The following is a 19,321-nucleotide window of genomic DNA, read 5'->3' as shown; positions in this document are numbered from 1 at the left end:
GCTTTAGAGTCATGAGCTTGCTGTAATATTTGGTTTCTCAGCTTCACTGGCACGTATAATTTGGCCCCCACCCATGCCACTCCATCTCTAACCGTACAGTTATTTGAGTGAGCAAGGAACCAATCATCAAGTTTTAGAGCATCTCTTAACTGTGCAGTCAAATCATTTGATAAATCAAACTCCTTCTTTTTCTGGGCTCTGGTAACCACTGGAGCTGCCAACTGTTTGGTTGGGACAATCGGCCATACCACTTCTTGGCGAGCACTATTATATTGAGGTAATCTAGATAAAGCATCCGCCATGAAGTTCTTCCCCCCTGGAATGTACTTCAATGAAAAATTAAAGCACTTAAAGTACTGCGCCCAGCGAACTTGCTTGGGAGACAGCTTCTGATCAGTTTCAAAGCCTCCAAATTTTTATGATCCGTCCACACCTCAAATGGGTTTTTCGCTCCTTCTAAGAAATGCCTCCAGGTTAACAGAGCCCAACAAACTGCAAAAGCTTCTTTTTCCCAGATGGCCCATCTTCTTTCGGTTTCTGTTAGTTTACGGGAAGTATATGCACACGGTTGCAGAGTCCCCGTCTCGTTTGCTTGTAGTAATACCACCCGACTGCTACATCACTCGCATCGGCTTGGATTACAAAAGGAGCATCCATGTCCAGATGCTTGAGTACTGGTTCAGTAGCAAACAGTCGTTTCAGCTTCTCAAAAGCGGCTTGACATTCCATGGACCACTTCAGTGGTTTACTAGACTTCGGTTTCACCTCCCCTTTGGTTTTTAGGAGATTTGTGATAGGCATTGCAATCTTTGCAAAAGCAGGGATAAATTGATGGTAAAAATTAGCGAATCCCAAGAAACTTTGAAGTTGTTTCCTGGTGCGGGGAGGGGCCCATTCCAAAACGGCACGAACCTTCCCCGGATCCATTTCTATGCCATCATGTGAGATGCAATAACCTAAATAGTCAATTTTTTCCTGGTGGAATTCACACTTGGACAACTCTGCATACAGCTCAGCAGCTCAAAGTTTTTCCAGAACTGACCGCACTAGTTTCACATGTTCATCACGAGTCTCCGTGTGGATAAGAATATCATCAAGATAAACCAACACCCCTTTGTATAGATGTTCATGCAACACCTGATTGATCATTTGCATGAATACTGCAGGGGGCCCCTGTAGGCCAAATGGAAGAACGTTGAATTGGAAACAACCCATTGGGCAGTTAAAAGCAGTTTTCCATTCATCCCCTTCCTTAATTTGAACCCGGTAGTATGCTTCTCTCAAGTCGAGTTTTGTAAAAAATTTCCCTTTGGCCAAGTGGACCAACATATCCTTCATCAAGGGGAGGTGGTACACATTCTCCACTGAAATAGCATTCAGGTTTCTATAGTCAACACATAAACGAAGGGAGCCATCTTTCTTTTCACGGAACAATACTGGGGCTGCTACCCGGGGTCTAGCGGGTTGGATGAAACCACGTTCCAAATTCTTATCAATAAATGACTGCAGCTCTTCTAGCTCCCGTGGTGTCATCGAGTACAGTTTCGGTTTTGGGAGTTTCACCCCGGGTAGAATTTCAATACTGCAATCTGTTGAACGATGGGGGGGAAGCTCTTCCGAGGCCTTTTCACTGAATACCTCCTTTAAGTCCCAATATTCTTCCAGAATTTTCTCCTCCCCCTTCAGGTTCTCAGTGCCAGTGGAGGCCAGTTCAGTGGGATTCTTGAGTTTCAGTTGAGATTGCCCCTCCCCTTCTGGGCGCTGGTCAGTACGTATGTGCAATGACCCTCTCCTCCAATCAACGTGGGGTTCCATTTCCGGAGCCAGGGCAACCCCAGTATTAGGGGCCGCTCCATCCCAGGAGCCACAATAAAACACAAAGTCTCTCTATGCTTCCCCATCATCATTTCTATTGGTTCCATTATGAAATGTGCAGGGCCGCCCCCAGCTACCGATCCATCCAATTGGCAAAAGGCTATGGGCGTTTTTAAAGTCTTCAGCCTTAAGCCCATTTTCTCCACTACCTCCGAGCTGATTACACACCTTGTGCACCCAGAGTCTAACAAGGCCAGCATTTCCCCTTTGGCTCCCGACGTGGGTACCCTTAATCTCACTGGAATGGTCATAGGGCCCTTGTTTGGACTTACCAGTGAGTCGTCTTCCGATTCGGATTCACTCTCTTCAGAAGAGGTTGGAGTTCCCAGCTCCTCTCCTTTCGGAGGGGCGATCTCTACAATCTCCTCTGCTTTAAGCGCTGTTTCGCGAGGCTTTGCTGGGGTTTTTTCAGGTTTTCTTCCTCCTCCTGGCACCCCCTTTGGTTCTAGCTTGGCATGGCAATCTGCAGCCCGGTGACCTTCCTTCCCACATCGGAAGCAAGCCGTGGTCTTGGATTTTGCCGCCATTCCTCCCTTTTGAGGTTTTAAGGCTTCTCGAAGGCTGATGGTGGAGGACTTGCTCCAACCAACCCCCTCCCCGGCGTCTGTTTCGGGTCAGATCAATTTCCACCTCTGCCGCCAGCACGTACCACAGCTGCAGCTCACTGGGGTCTCTTCTGGCAATACAGCTTTGATATACATCTTCATTTAACCCATCATTAAAAGCTTCTATCAGGGCTCCCTGGGACCAGCCTCGAATATGACACACCAGCTCTCTAAATTCCTGGGTGTAGTTGGCCACTGATCTCCGCCCCTGATTTATGGTCTTCATCCTAATCCTGGCCTTACGTTCAGCAAGTGGGTCTTCAAACCTGGCCCGCAGCGCAGTCATGAACAGGTCATAATTCATCAGCTGAGGGGCATCATCATTAGGCAAAGTCACCATCCACTTTGCAGCTGTTCCCTCCAGAGCCCTGGTAACACATCTAACTTTGGCTGCTTCTGAGGAAAACCCCCCTCCGTATTCCTCCACATGGCTACAGACTTGTGCCAGGAAGAATCCTAACTCCTTGGGATACCCCCCATATTTTACTTCCAACGGGGGCACCTTTGGAGTTCTACGTCTTCTGGCAATTACTCCTCCCGCTGGGGACCCCTGGGCTGCTGCTGCCTGTTGCGCTAGCCCGGGTTGTTTTATGGGGGTGGCTGCTCTGATTCTTCTGGCTGGGGCTGCCTCCCCCTCCTCTCCCTCATTCCTTTGATCAGTTTGAGGTTCTCCGATAGCTTCGTTTAAAAGATGCATGGCTTGAGTTAGTAAAAAATTCTTTCTTTCCTTCTCTTGCCATGGCTCCTTCTCTTCCACGCCGACGGGTGGTGGTCACTCCTGGAGGAGGCTTTTCCTCAGGATCCTTCCAGCCGACTCCCAGGGACCATTTGGGTTTTACAGCTGGTTTTTCCCCAATATTTAGTTCCGCTAACAAGTCGGCTTCCCCTGCTTCCTCTAGCAGCAGAGAATCTTGTCCTCCAGTTGCGCCCAGGTCTTCTTGGTCGCTGGCTGGATTTGGCATGGTGTTCAGACCCCCTCGGAAGAAAATTTATTATTTCTCCGGGTGGGCTGGTAATGGGGAGATTCAGAATAATGTCAGCTGGTGCCCCATTCAAAATCCAAGAAAGAAATACTTAGACTCTTTTAATCAGAGAAAAGATATCTTTTACTGGAAATCAAGTGGTAGCAACAAAAGAATTCTGAATCTGAGAAAATGGGGCGTAAATCCCATATACAAAGTAATGGCAACGTTCCCACCCCCAATAGTTCAATTGGTTCATCCAATTAAAAGTTGTGTAGATCATCATGTGGGCATCTCCAGGTGGTGATGAGGCTTCTGTCCGTTGACCTTGACATAGTTTGATAAAGGGTTGCAGCTGCGCATAGCATAGGATAGAAACCTAAGCAAGAATGTACCCCCCAGCTTATACAGTGCTGGTTTGTAACACCTCCTGTGAAAGTCCCCAACACTTTTGAATGGCCTTTTCCTGACAATCCTCTCCAGGCTGCGGTCATCCCTGCTGCTTGTGCACCTTTTTCTTCCACACTTTTCCCTTCCACATAACTTTCTATTCATGTGCTTTGATAACAGCACTTTGGGAACATCCAACTTCTTTTGCAATTAACTTTTGAGGCTTTCCCACCTTATGGAGGGTGTCAATGATGGTTTTCTGCACAACTGTCAGGTCAGCAGTCTTTCCCATGATTCCTACTGAACCAGACTGAGAGACCATTTAAAGGCTCAGGAACCCTTTGCAGGTGTTATGGCTGAATTGGCTGATTAGATATTCTAATTTTTTGAGTTTCACCTGTATTATTAAGTGTTGTACCTGATGATTCTCGACTCTTGACGAATGTGTCTTTTCTTTTATGTACACTGAGAGCATTTGCACCAAGACAAGTTCCTTGTGTGTCCAATCACACTTGGCCAATAAAGAATTCTATTCTATTCTATTCTATTCTATTCTATTCTATTCTATTCTATTCTATTCTATTCTATTCTATTCTATTCTACTCTACTCTACTCTACTCTACTCTACTCTACTCTACTCTACTCTATTCTTATTGTACTCTGTGACTATAATTAAGTGTTGTACCTGATGATTCTTGACTCTTGATGAATGTATCTTTTCTTTTATGTACACTGAGAGCATTTGCACCAAGACAAATTCCTTGTGTATCCAATCACACTTGGCCAATAAAGAATTCAATTCAATTCAATTCAATTCTATTCTATTCTATTCTATTCTATTCTATTCTATTCTATTCTATTCTATTCTATTCTTATTGCACCCTGTGACTATTATTAAGTGTTGTACCTGATGATTCCTGACTCTTGACGAATGTCTCTTTTCTTTTATGTACACTGAGAGCATTTGCACCCAGACAAATTCCTTGTGTGTCCAGTCACACTTGGCCAATAAAAGAATTCTATTCTATTCTATTTTTGAATGTTCAGTTGACTGAGTTTCATGTTTAATGAATAAAGTATATAATAAGAATATATTTTATATTAGCTCATCTGGATGGATTGTCTGTCTGGTCTGCCTAGGAAGGCTGAAAACCAGGGAGATTCTGCCGTGGAGACATTTGAACCGAACCTCTCCATGGCTCGTTCAGCACCCTAGACTTATTTTAAGCCAGAATAACAAGAGTTGGAAGGGACCCGGGAGGTCTTCTAGTCCAACCCCCTGCTCAGGCAGGAAACCCTGGACCATTTCAGACAAACGGTTGTCCAGCCTCTTCTTAAAAACTTCCAGTGTTGGAGAATTCCCAACTTTTGGAGGCAAGTTGTTCCACTGGTTAATTGTTCTACAGTCAGGAAATTTCTCCTTAGTTCTACGTCGCTTTGCTCCTTCATGAGTTTCCACCCATTGTTTCTTGTCCTGCCCTCTGGTGTTTTGGAGAATAGCTTGACTCCCTCTTCTTTGGGGCAGCCCCTCAAATACTGGAATAGTGCTATCATGTCCCCTCAGTTCTTCTTTTCATTAAACTAGACACCCCCAATTCCTGCGATCATTCTTCGTACAGCTCCTTAATCATCTTGGCTGTTTTTCTCTGCACTCTTTCTAGAGTCTCAACATCTTTTTTTCTTATCCTGGTAACCAAAACTGGATGCAGGATTCGAAGTGTGGCCTTTACCAAGGCATTATAAAGAAGTATTAACATTTCACTGTCATAAAATGCCCAAATTTTGATCGGACATAAATTGTCAAATCAAATCAAATGAATTTAAAATATTAAGGACAAGAAATTGTGTGGGATTTTGAGATAACATTTCCAGGGTTGATTAAATACTGTTAATATTTAGTTTTATTATTAACCCTTAGCAAATTGGAATGTTGAAATTATGATGGAATTATGAATAATTCTTTAAAAAAATATTAAATAATAGTATTTAGGGACTATAAGTACAAGGCGCAAAGAAATGTTATTTATGTTGAGATGAACAAATGGGAAAATGAGAAATGGATTATGAAAAGAGATTAGCTCTGTTGAAGTTGTGGAAGTTGGAAGATTAGAATTACATATACCTATTTGTATTATGATTGTTACTGTTGCTTAAAAAAATTTGACACAGTCAATGCAATGTCCACTAAATATGTATATTTATATTGGAAAATAAAAAAAACTTCTTTGAAAAAAAAATTGCCAGAAGATTCTAAGTGTGAGAAGAGTCGTTTTAAGTCTTTTTTTTTTTTTTTTCAGAACTATGGTAACTTTGAACACAGTCTCTAAACGAATGCCTGTAAATTGAGGATTTTCTATCCTCCTTTAAATTCCACCAGGAATGCACCAACCACAATTATAATCTTTGAGCCTGGTATTATCATGAGAGACTTCCAAAATAATTAGATTTGCAGGGCTCCAGAGAAAATGAAAACAACACAATCTCATCACCCTCTAAAAATAAAATAAAAACAGAGATAAAAATCTTGAGTCTTCCTGATACATAAACTGGTTCACCATTTCCATGGAAAAAAACGTAAATAATTATAATAATAATAATAATAAGTTTTTCTTTCTCTTCTGATTTCACAATCTCATATACAGAGAAAAGGAATTTGCTGCGCTTCCCACCCAAATACCAACCAAGCCCAGCCTTACTCAGCTTTTACTCCCCACATAAGGTCACGTAGTAGCAACTACCTTCCTTACTGTTTGTAAAAAAAAGTTTAGGTGATCCTATACACAAGAAAACCTCCACTTACAACCCTGACCGAGCCCCAAATTTTCCATTGCTCCATGAGACAGTTGACAGTTGAATTTTTCAGCCTTCCTCACCACACGTTGTTAAACGAATCACTGCAGTGGTTAAGTTAGTCACACGGTCGTTAAAGTGAATCTGGCTTCCCCTTTGACTTGTCAAAAGGTCGCAAAATGGGGATGACATGACCCTGGGACAATTGCGACCGTCATAACTACGAGGCAGTTGCCACACAGCTGAATTTTGATCATGTGACCACAGGGAATGCTGCAACGGTCCTAAGTGTGAAAAACGGTCATAAGTCACTTTTTCCAGTGCCGTTGTTAACTTTCAACTGTCGTTGTAAGTCGGGGATGCTGCCATGGTCATAAATATGAGGCAGTTGCCAAACGTCTGGATTTTTGATAACGTGGGGATGCTGCAACGGTCATAAGGGTGAAAAACGGTCATAACTCAGAAGCCATTTTTTTTAATGCTGTTGTAACTTCGAACCATCGCTAAATGAACTATTGTAAGAAGTGAATGATGTGTACTTGAATGTTTCCTGAACTGGACGGGACATTTTTTCCTCTCTCTCTCTGCAAAGATGTTGAAAGCAAGAAGAGAAATAAGAGAGAAAAAGAGAAATAATTTTGAGTTTCCAATCGTCTTTTCTCTTCCCGGCTTGTGCAATTCAGCCCCAGATTGAAAATATAATAATAATCTATCTATCTAAAAGCAAAATATCCCTCACGCATCATCACAAAATCTCTGGAACCCTAAAGCCTACAAAGTTGAAATTTGGCCCTTATGTTCCTCTTGGCTTCTAGGGGCTCACTAAGAAAGGACAGCGCTCCAGAGGGTTCATGTCATTGCCCAGAGGATCATGGGTTGCCCTCTCCCCTCTTTGGAAGAGCTTTAGAGCTCCCGCTGCCTTAAGAAAGTTCAAAACATTCTCAAAGATCCATCTCATCCTGGGCACCCTTTTTTTGAACTATTACCATCTGGCAGATGGTACAGGAGAATAAAAACAAGGATAAATAGGCTGAAAAACAGCTTCTATCCCAGGGCAGGAGCTCTGTTGAATTCTGCTATATAATGCAGTGTTGGTGCAGTGTCGGGGGGGTTTCGGTTCAATGTGTGGAGGGTGAAGGATGTGTTTTTGTGTTTATTTTCACGGTGAATGATGTGCACTGAAGATGGTGTTTGATTTTGTTGTACGAGGTGCAGTGACAGTAAAGTAAACTAAACTTTTAAAACAAGTTTGTGTTTAATTACATTTGACAAAGCCTGGGTCAGAACAATTCTGGCCACCTGACCCATTCCTTCCTTGTAGTCCTGCATTGGCCATGCAGCAAGGAAGGGGGTGGAGGGTTGCTTAGCAGCATAGGTATTTGCCCTTAGTAACTCTGCCAAGCTATGAGGTATTTCATGCCAAGTACCAGAGTTATACAAAAAAAAAAAATTGCAGAAGCGAAATAGCAAGTTATTATTATGTTCCACTAATTCTACCTATTCTACTGAAGGATAACAAATAAAGAAATAAAATATATTATAGCATTAAGTAGAGAGTTACACTATAGGCATGTCTTATCTTGATGTTAGGCAGTTGTTTTCTTATATATGTAGAAGTATTTATCTCTATAGGCATTTCTTATCTCGCTGTTGTGAAAAATATTCCTTTAACTTTTCACTTGTTGTAAAACAATTACAATTCATGATACATGATTGTCCCATCTAAGTCAACCTTGTTAGGAATATGAGTCACCTAACAGCTATTTGGGTTAGAAATATATAAACCAGGATAAACATTTTAAAACTGTATCTTTAAGAAAATGCAAAACTGTAATTAGGTGTGGTTTCTCAAACGGCCATAAGATGGAGCCAGAAACCTGGGTTGTCTTAGTCTGAGTCTCAGAAGAGAGTGTGAGTCAGTCTCTGTTTCCTTCTGTTGGAAAGTATTGCCGTCGCTCCATTTCTTCTAATTGACTGATATTACTGGATTTGATGTAACTTTGTTACTGAACTGTTTTTGACACTGGAATTTGTTATTGGATTATCCCTGGATAAAAACTGACTGATTTACCTGTGAATGACTTTTGGACTGCTTATCTTGAACTTTGCTTAAACTGTCTGGAAGTAAAAACCTACATTTACTGTACAGTGTATCTGTGTGCTCTGTGTGTATTATTCCAACACTACTTTCTATACGTCTCCCTGTATGCGCTCATTCTCCTAACGGGGAATTACCTCAACACACCTAAATCCATCTGTTTTCCTTCATGAAGAAAGCTAAATACTGCTTGATTGGAATCTGTCTGTTGCAGGAAGACGTAAATCTTAGTTAATTACATGACTAGAGATTTACAAGGTAATTAGAGAACTAAGAACGAAGACTTTTCCGTGTATAAAAAGGACAAGACATCATTCTGTATTTTGTAGAATTTTCCTCCCATATCCCTTGTAATGTGCTAGGAACTTCTTCCCAGATTCTTTAACTTTGATCAAAGAATAAAAATCTGCTTTATTTAATTTGCAAGCCTCCGTTTAAGTCTTTGTTTCGGCTCATTTTTTGACTTAAGCGTACTGCCAGACCTTACACTACTATTATGTTCCTTCACAATCTCTTCTTTAAAATCTCCAGTGTCGGAGCCCCCACAATGTCTGGTGGCAAGCAGTTCCACTGGTTAATTGTTCTCATTGTCACGAAGTTTCTCCTTAATTCCATGTTGCTTCTCTTCTTGTTTTGTTTCCATCTATTATTTCTTATCCTGCCCTCTGGTGCTTTGGAGGACAGTGTTCTCACCTAAACCTTGTTCCAAGGAAACAAAAACGAAGCAGAGGTAACAGCAAAACCCTTTAATGTTTCTTTACAAATACCATTCCTTCCCAGTGAAAAGGCTGTTTCAAACTAATTGTCTCTGATAAGAACGAGCCAAGGTGGTGCAAGGCTGCCAAGAACACTAGATAAAGTTGCCAAGAAATATTTCAAACACCAAGAGTCTCCAAACACCAACCAAGATACTCCGAACATCTACCAGGCTTGAGTGCAAAAACGTCTTTGCTTCCTGCAAAGAACTCTGGTTTCTCAGCTGGCTTTTTTCTCTGAAGGGAGGGGCCATTACCTTGCAGCCTTACTCCCAAGTCACCCTTGCTGTTGTAACTGCTCTCTCCTACGAGCAACCCTGTGCGCACGTACACTGGGCGCAGGCTCCTCGGGGGCCTCTTCCTCACTGCTGCCAGCCTCCACAACCTCCAAAGGCAGCACCATTCCCTTATGGTCCTGGCCCCATCCCTGCATCACACGCAGGCCCCTCATCTGAGTCCTCGCTCTCCAAGACCTCAGCTGTCTGCACCTGCTGCCGGCGAACCACAGCAGACAGATTGAGTCTCTCCTTCTCTGGGACAGCCCCTCAAATACTGGCAAGATGATTTATTATTATTATTATTATTATTATTATTATTATTATTATTATTATTATTATTATTATTAAATCTTTAGTGAGATTCACAACCTTTGGGGCTGGTTGGTCGCTCAACAGCTCGAGTCCTAACCAAGGACCTAGGAACTGTTCAGGTAGCATCGGAGGATATAAGCTGTTCCACGTCGGGTGGTTTTTTTTGTAGAATCAGGGTATTCAAGTCTGATAAATTCAGGATTTCCGAATAGCGAGGCAGCCCTTTAGGTATTGCTCCAAGGGCTCCAGTTACAATTGGGATAATACATGATTTCTTTTTCCAAAGTTGCTCAACTTCAATTTGTAAGTCCCGGTACTTTGTGATTTTTTCTTCTTCATTTTTTTCCTTGTTGTTGTTGTTGTTATTATTATTATTATTATTTTCACATTTTTCAACCACCCCTCTCCCACGGAGAGAAAAAGAGAAAAGATTAAAAGAAGGACTTGATTAGGAAAGCATCCTGCAAACTCTCTCTTGCCCAACCGACAACATGGAAGAATGTAAAAGAACAACGACCACGAACGCGAAGCCAAACAGCAGGATCACAGCTCACCAGCTCAAATCCCCCAGCAACTAAGACTAACCTGAGCACAACCAAGCCCCCACCTCAACAGAACACACCCCCAGCCAATCAGAACACAGCCAACCCCCCACCCAATCAAGTCACACCCCCACTAGCAGTTAAAAGGAAGAAGCAGCTGCAAGCTCACTTTACTCTGAGAAGCACAGAGCCGAAGACAGAAGCCTGAAGATGATGAATGAGACTTTATCGAAACGTTGCCTAGATACTTCCAATTTTACGCGGGAGAAAACCCAAATAACCAAAGATCCACATACAAATACCCGCGAAAACCTCAGAAAACATGTATGTACGTATGTATTTATGTATGTATGTATGTATGTATGTATGATATTCAGCTTTGTTCGGGTATTTTCCCACGACCTTATAGCTGTGCTTTTAAAGTTGTAACAACGTTTTGGCAGAATCTCATCTGCCATCATCAGGCTTCTGTATTGAGTTCGTCTGGACGAACACAATACAGAACACAATACAGATGAACACAATACAGAAGCTTGATGATGGCAGATGAGATTCTGCCGAAACGTTGCTACAATTTTAAAAGCACAACTATAATGACGTGGGAAAATACCCAAACAAAGCTGAATATCATACATGTAAGTACCCGCGAAAACTTAACACACACACACACACACATATACATACATCATACATACATACATACATACACATACACATACACATACACACACACACACACACACACACACACACACACATATATATATATATACAGTATATATATATATATATATATATATATATATATATATATATAATACACACACACACCCCATTTCAGACAAGGGACTGTCCAGTTTCTTCTTAAAAACCTCCAGGGAAGAAGCATCCACAACTTCTGGAGGCAACCCGTTCCACTGGTTAATTGATCCGAGATGAAAGACTAACGGAATAACAGAGTTGGAAGGGACCTTGGAGGTCATCTAGTCCAACCCCTGCTCAAATAGCAGATCCTCTTCCATTTCAGAACAATGGATATCCAGACCCTTCTTTAAAACTTCCGGGGATGGAGCCCCCCCCACGATGTCCGGAGGTCACAAGAGAAGCTTCAATCCAGATCATGGGGAAGTATAGATAGTCCTCGGCTTACGACCCCAAAGGGACACCCCACGTTTCTATTTGTTAAGTGAGTTTTGTCCCACTTTACGACCTTTCTGGCCACGGCGGTGAAGTGAATCCCCCGCAGTCATTAAGCGAGTAACATGTAGAGTTGTAATTGCAGGAATGTTCCAATCTCGGATGGCAAACCTCAGATAAAGAATGTTTCCAAGCAAATACAACTCAGGCAAACAAAGTCACAAATCTAAAGGAGGATTAGAGAGGGGAAGTAAACATATGTTAGACTTTAACTAGAGATAATTAATTGTATGGATTACTGTGCTGAACAGTGACGAAAGTTAAGCAGTAATCAAAGTTAACCAATGATGGAGGATAACTAAAAATGTGTACAAATGCAAGACTAGACTCCAATAAAGATCATCATGATTCAGTTGTTCATGATCAAACAACTCGACTGCCTCGTCATTACAACAGTAACACGGCTGTTAAGTGAATCCGGCTTTGCCCCTTGATTTGGCTTGCCAAACGGTTGCGAAAGGGGAATCACGTTACACCACCGTCATAAATCCGAATCAACTGCCGAGCATCCCAATTCCGATCCCATAACCACAGAGGATGCGGCTGCAATGGTCGTAAGTGTGAAGCACAGTCCTCCATCACCTTTTTCAGTGCCGTTGTAACTTCAAACGGCCACTGAATGAGAATGGTTGTTAAGCTGTTAAGCTAACGATGCTACTCTTCCCAGTCTTGGTTATGCCTCACTTGGACGACCAGTAGTCCTCGACTTACGATGGCAATCGGAGCCAGAATTTCCAGGGCTAAGGAAGGCCCTTAAGGGAGTCATGGCATTTTTGCCACAGTTATCATGTGGATCACAGTGGTTGTTAAACGGATCACACCGTCATTAAGCGGATCTGTCTTCCCCCACTATATTTGCCTATGGGAAACCGGCCGGGACAGTCCCAGCACACAGAATGCCGCAATCCCCATATATACAGTTAGTCTTCAACTTACAACAGTTCGTTTATTGACCATCCAAAATGGCTACGTGACTGAAAAAAATAGGTAACTTAGGGACCCTGTTTCAGACTTACGACCATTGTGGCATCTCCATGGTCCTGTGATTTACACTTGGCAACTGACTCGCACTTACGGTGGTCGCAGCCACTCCCGGGGGCTCAACTGATCCCCTTTTGCGACCTCCCGACAATCAGGAGTCAACGGGGACACCCGATTCACTTAATGGCCGTGTTCCTAACTGAAAAACCGCAGTGATTCGCTTTAACAACAGTGGCCAGAAAGATCGTAGAAATGGGGCAAAACCCACTTCACAACAATGGTGAGGGAAAAAAAGTAGAACAGGGCAAAACCCCACTTAAACAAATGTCTCACTTAACGACAGAAATGTCGGCCTCTGTGGCGGGCGTAACTCGAGGACTACTTGCATAAAAAATCTCCAGAGACCGTTCTCATCCTGGTCATTCATATTTTGAACTGTTACCATCAGGGAGGCATTATAGGTGCCTTAAAATGAGGACTAATAGACTGAGAAACAGTTTCTTTTCCAATGCAATAATTGTCTTGAATCAAACAGTGCATTTGTGATTCAGTCTTATGTATATAGTGGCATTTTTAAACTATTTAACTTAATAAATGTTTAGATAGGTTTTAGACTAGGTTTTTTATTATTATTATTATTTTAATTATTTTAATTTTTAAATACTCTGTAGTATGATTGTGATGTGGTGTTTGGGGCTCTGTGCTGGAGTAGCTTTCAAATTTCATTTTATTTGTGGAATGCAATGACAATAAAGGTATTCTATTCTATTCTATTCTATTCTATTCTATTCTATTCTATTCTATTCTATTCTTACTCTATTCTATTCTATTCTAAATTCTATTCTATTCTATTCTTACTCTATTCTATTCTATTCTATTCTAAATTCTATTCTATTCTATTCTATTCTATTCTATTCTAAATTTTACTCTATTCTATTCCATAATTCTATTCTATTCTATTCTATTCTATTCTATTCTATTCTATTCTATTCTATTCTATTCTATTCTATTCTATTCCATTCCATTCCATTCCATTCTATTCTATTCTAAATTCTATTCTATTCTATTCTATTCTATTCTATTCTATTCTATTCTATTCTATTCTATTCTATTCTATTCTATTCTATTCTTACTCTATTCTATTTCTTATTCTTATTCTTATTCTTTTCTATTCTATATCCGTTGAGAAGCATCGGGCTTTTAATCCCCCTGACTGCAAAGGACGGTCGTATGAACCTTTGATATCTTTTTATATCTTTTCATATTATAACAAGAGTTGGAAGGGACCTTGGAGGTCATCTAGTCCAACCCCCCCATGCCCGAGCAGGACAGTCTTTCTATTCCAAATATTAGCCTCTACCTAGGCTCAAACTAACAGCCTCTTTGATTGTGAGGGAGAGACCTCCACATCTAGGCGCCTCCGGAGCTGCCCTATGTGATACATATGTATATATGTACGTATGCCACATGTATATATGAGAATCTGGAGTAAGTCTCTTTCTTCAGTCACTAAATGAAACAATCATTCATTCAGAGACTGAAAGTATTGACACTGGGGAAAAAACCCCACCCTGATTTAATGCCAGGTCCAGATTTACCTATGTACATATTTCAATTATTTCACCATTATAAATGATGTTCTTCTTATCAAATCTAACAAATACAACAATAATCACATTCCCATATACATAATAATATCACGTATAATTTCTTCAAGGGCTCTAATTTAATGAATTTCTTTAATTTAATTGCTTTAATTTCTCAAATTGCTCTATAAATATATCAAATCTCTTTTAATTCGTTTTATTCCCTATCCATTGATAAAACAGATTCCATACCATTCCGTTCCTTCTTTTTCTTTGATTTCTAGTCTCAATCTCTTCATTTCTGCACATTCAAATATTTTTTTCAATTATTCTTTCCGCTCCATTGGTATCTTATCATTCTTCCAGTTTTGGGCAAATAACAATTCTAGTCGCTGTTAAAAACATGTATAATTAAATAAATCTTTTCTTTACTATAGCCTTCTGGTACTATTCCTAGTAGGAAAATCTCACATTTTAAATCATGTTTAATCATTTTTCCCAACCATGTGTGCCTTTTAGTCCAATACCTTTTAAGTCCAATACCTTTTAAGCCTCCATGCAAGTCCACCACATATGATAATATGTTCCTGGCGTTTGATGACATTCCCAACAACATTTGAACTTCTTGTCTTCAGATAACAGATAATCAGAGTTGGAAGGGACCTTGTAAGTCATCTAGTCCAACCCCCTGCCCAAGCAGGAGACCATACACCATTTCTGACAGAGGGCAGTCCAGTCTCTTCTTGAAAGCCTCCAGTGATGAAGCTCCCACAACTTCCAAAGGCAACTTCTGTTCCATGAGTTGATTGTTCTCACTGTCAGAAAGTTTCTCTTTATTTCCAGGTTGAATCTCTCCTTGTTCAGTTTCCATCCATTATTCCTTGTCTGGCCTTCGGGTGCTTTGGAAAATAGCTTGACCCCCTTTCTCCTCTCTGTGGCAGCCCCTCAAATATTGGAAGACCGCTATCAGGTGTCCCCTGGTCCTTCTCTTCCCTAGACTAGCCAGGCCCAGTTCCCACAACCGTTTGTCGTATGTTTTAGCCTCCAGTCCCCTAATCCTCCTGGTTGCTCTTCTCTGCACTTTTTCTAGAGTCTCAACATCTTTTTATAGTGTGGGTGACCAAACCTGGATGCAGGACTCTAGGTGTGGTCTTACTAAGGCTTTATAGAGTGGTATTAGTACCTCCCTTGATCTTGACTGTATCCCTCTGTTAATACAATTTAGGATTGCATTGGCTTTTTTGGCTGCCGCTGCACACGGCTGGCTCCTGGTTGTCCACTAAGACTCCAAGATCCCTCTGACAGTTCCTGCTATTGAGCCTGGTTTCACCCAGTCTATATGTGTCCTTTGTAGAGTTGTAATTGCAGGAATGTTCCAACCTCGGATGGCAAACCTCAGATAAAGAATGTTTTCAAGCAAATACAACTCAGGCAAACAAAGTCACTAATCTAAAGGAGGATTAGAGAGAGGAAGTAAACATATGTTAGACTTTAACTAGAGATAATCAATTGTATGGATTACTGTGCTAAACAGTAACCAAAGTTAAGCAGTAACCAAAGTTAGCCAGTGATGGAGGATAACTAAAAATGTGTATAAATGCAAGACTAGACTCCAATAAAGATCATCATGATTCAGTTGTTCATGATCAAACAACTCAACTGCCTCGTCATTACAACAGTCCTTTGGGTTTTTCTTGCCTAAGTGTAAGAGTTTAATTTTCTCTCCATTGAGTTTCATGTTGTTAGATACGGCCCTCTTCCTACCTACCTACCTGGACTCTCCAGGTGTTGCAAACCCAACCAACAGCACCCAACCAACACCCAACCAACCAACAACAATGAAGAACAGTTATAGGAACTGGGCTTGTCTTGTCTAGTGAAGAGAAGGACCAGGGGAGACAGGAGAGCATCTTCCCATATTTGAGGGGCTGCCACAGAGAGGAGGAAGGGGTCTAGCTGTTTTCCAAGGCACCTGAATGCCAGACAAGGAACAATGGATCAGAAACTGATCCAGGAGAGATTCAACCTGGAAATAAGGAGAAACTTTCTGACAGTGAGAACAAGCAACCCATGGAACAGAAGTTGCCCCCGGAAGTTGTGGGAGCTTCATCCCTGGAGGCTTTCAAGAAGAGACTGGACTAGCATCTGTTAGAAATGGTGTAGGGTCTCCTGCTTGGGCAGGGGGTTGGACTAGATGACCTACAAGGTCCCTTCCCACTCAGATTATCTGTTGTCTGTTATCTGTTACCCCAGCCCGATAGGACAGCAGGGCCCAGTCCAAGGACGCTGTCAGCAAAAGCCAGTGCCTGACAGCTGGCTGGGAAAGCGATTCTCTCCCCCAGCAACCTCCCCACCGGCCGGCTCTGGGTTCGAGGGAGGGAGCGGCACTCTGCACACGCCCCGGAGCCCCACTTACCGGTCCCGAGCTCCGAGAAAGCGGCGCCATCCAGGACCAGTGCCAGGAGGAGAAGCAGCAGCACCAGCCGCCGTCCGGACAGCGGAGGAGAAGACCCCGGACCTTTCCCCAGGCCGGGGGTGGCGGGACCTCCGAGGCCAGCCCAGCGCCGCATGGCCACCTCCGTCGTCGTCACTGAACGGAGCGGCAGTTGCCCTGCGCTCGCTCCCTCGCGGCGAAGCTCCGCTTTCTCTTTCGCTTTGCGCTCCCGGGGCGGGGATTGCGCGCAGGAGGAAGAATTCCTTTGCAAAAGGCGGCCGAGGTCTCTGAGCGTGGACAGAGGGCGGCTTAGAGCCCCATCCCACCCCGGTCGGGGGGTCGCAAGCGCTGAGAACCCCATCCCGCTCCTTCTTTGCAGCGGGCGCCAAGTTGGGGATGGCAAGGCGGCTGCGCCCTGGCACTGAGAACCCGGCGAAGGGGAGGGATTTTTAAGCGGGGTGGGGGTGGGGGGGTTGAACTAGATGACCTACCAGGTCCCTTTCCAACTCTGATTATCTGTTATCTATTGCAAGGCGGGCGGGCGGGAGGAGGGAAGAGGGAGGGGCGCGTCAAGCCGGGTTCCCACGACCCTGGGTTGGCCCGCGGGGCTGATGCGTGCAAAGGAGCTTCGTGGGTTGCGCACACGCGGGGCGCGGGGGTGGGGAAGTGCACGTCCATTGCAAGCTGGGCTTGGCAGGACCCGGGTTGCCCTCAGCGAGATGTAGGTTCTCCTGCTTGGGCGGGCGGGGTGAGGGGGCTGGGGGGAGGTTGGACTAGATGACCTACAAGGTCCCTTCCAACTCTGATGATCTGTAGCTGTATCGAGTCAGCCTCCCGGCGAACCAGAAGGGGAACCTTGCGGGCTCAAGGCCAGTAAGCCAGGCTATCCCGGGTTATTGGGGGGTGGAATGGATGGGGTATTGGCTGCTGGAGAGAGGATGTTGTGGTCGTTTTGACTTTTTTTTTTAGCTTTTTTATTGCGAGAAAAGGGTCAAGCAGAAAAACAATAGCTAAATCAAGGAAGTACCAAGGAGGGGGAAAAAAACCCATCCAATCACAACTGACAAGGCAAAGGTTGAATATAATAAATAGGGAGCAAACCCCTTGCAACACTGATGGTGTTACCTAGTTGGGTCATGAAAGGTCTTCAAGAAAACAACCGAGCTCAGAGAGCACCAAAGATGCCACAGTTGTTGTTTCTTCTTCTCCTTCTCCCTCTCCTTCTCCTTCTTCTCCTAATCCTCCTCTTTCCCCCTTCTCCTTTCTCTCTCTTCCTGCTTCTTCTTCCCCTTCTCCTCCCCTCCTCCTCTCCCTCTCCCCCTCCTCCTCCTCCCCTTCTTCTTCCCTTTCCTCTTCTTTTCTTCTTCCCTCCCTTCTCCTCCTCTTCCTCCTCCTCTCTGCAAACCCCACTTCCTTCAGCACTGACGATGTTACCTAGTTGGGTGATAAGATGTCTGCACGGAAAACAACTGAGCTCACAGACCCCAAGGAGCCTACAGTTCTCCCCATCTTCTCCTCCTCCTCCTCCTCCTCCTCCTCCTCCTCCTCCTCCTCCTCCTCCTCCTCCTCCTCCTCCTTTCTGCAAACTCCTCTCCCTTGCAGCACTGATGCTATTACCTAGTTTGGTCATGAAACGTCTGCAAGAAAACCGAGCTCAGAGAGCATCAAGGAGCCCACAGTCCCAAATACAATCCTAGCCGCTGTTAATACATTTATAATCAGGTATTTCAAGTCTTTACTATATATTTCAGGTAAAATTCCCAATAAAAATATCTCTGGTTTCAAGTCTATATGTTTTTTCGTCATTTTCTCCAACCACACATGGATTTTGGTCCAGTATTTTTTGGTATCCGCACAAGTCCACCACATATGGTAAAATGAGCCAGGTGTCTGATGACATTTCCAACATTTTTTGGATTTATTCTTGAACATTCTTGCTATTCTTGTTGGGGAAAATGCCACCTGTAAAACATCTTATACAAATTTTCTTTATATGCTGTTGACACTGTCATTTTAATATTTTGAGACCACAATTTTTGCCATTTCTCTAAATCAATCCCATATCCAAAATTCTTCCCCCAAGCAATCATAGTTTCTTTAACTTGTTCTTCTTCTAGTTTAATTTCTAATAAATATCCATACAATTATTTAATCACCTTTTCATCAGTACCTGTCAAAATCTTAAGTCAGTCAATTTATCATAAAAACCTTCTGTTTTAGAATCTTTATCATACCTTGAATGTATTTGCTTATACGAAAACCAATTCATCTTCATACCTTGTTCCTCTAGTTTTTGCATAGATTTAAGTTCGCCCTTTTCATTCAGTATTTCACCGTATCTAACTGTTTGTTCCTTTTTGTATATTATAGGATACGAAAATGCTTCAATAGTCGATAACCAGACTGGAATTTTCAAATAACATTGTCTTCTAACCTTCTCCCAGTTTAACCACAGGGACTTCTGTATATAATGTCTTCTAAAATACCCCTGTGTTTTAGTTCCTTTGTACCATAAA

At 42.7% G+C, this 19,321-nt stretch overlaps 1 protein-coding gene across 2 annotated transcripts in view; it reads right to left on the bottom strand.

Annotated features, from left to right (window-relative positions):
* Positions 1 to 16,997, bottom strand: part of IL15RA (interleukin 15 receptor subunit alpha) — a 36,005-nt gene extending 19,008 nt beyond the window's left edge. Inside the window, exon 1 of one of the 2 annotated variants that reach the window (XM_087968929.1) lies at positions 16,788 to 16,997. In XM_087968929.1, coding sequence (XP_087825055.1) covers positions 16,788 to 16,941 — 154 coding nt within the window. In that variant the 5' untranslated portion in view covers positions 16,942 to 16,997. The remainder of the gene's footprint in view (positions 1 to 16,787) is intronic. The other variant, XM_087968930.1, reaches the window with a different exon arrangement.
* Positions 16,998 to 19,321: the final 2,324 nt, after the last annotated feature.

This window comes from Notechis scutatus, chromosome 6 (assembly GCF_049901735.1).
Source record: "Notechis scutatus isolate UNSWTSFEM ecotype Mainland chromosome 6, rNotScu1.2, whole genome shotgun sequence".
Lineage (NCBI taxonomy): Eukaryota > Metazoa > Chordata > Lepidosauria > Squamata > Elapidae > Notechis > Notechis scutatus.
Note: the sequence above shows the minus strand (reverse complement) of the source record. Positions and strands in the feature narration are given on the sequence as shown.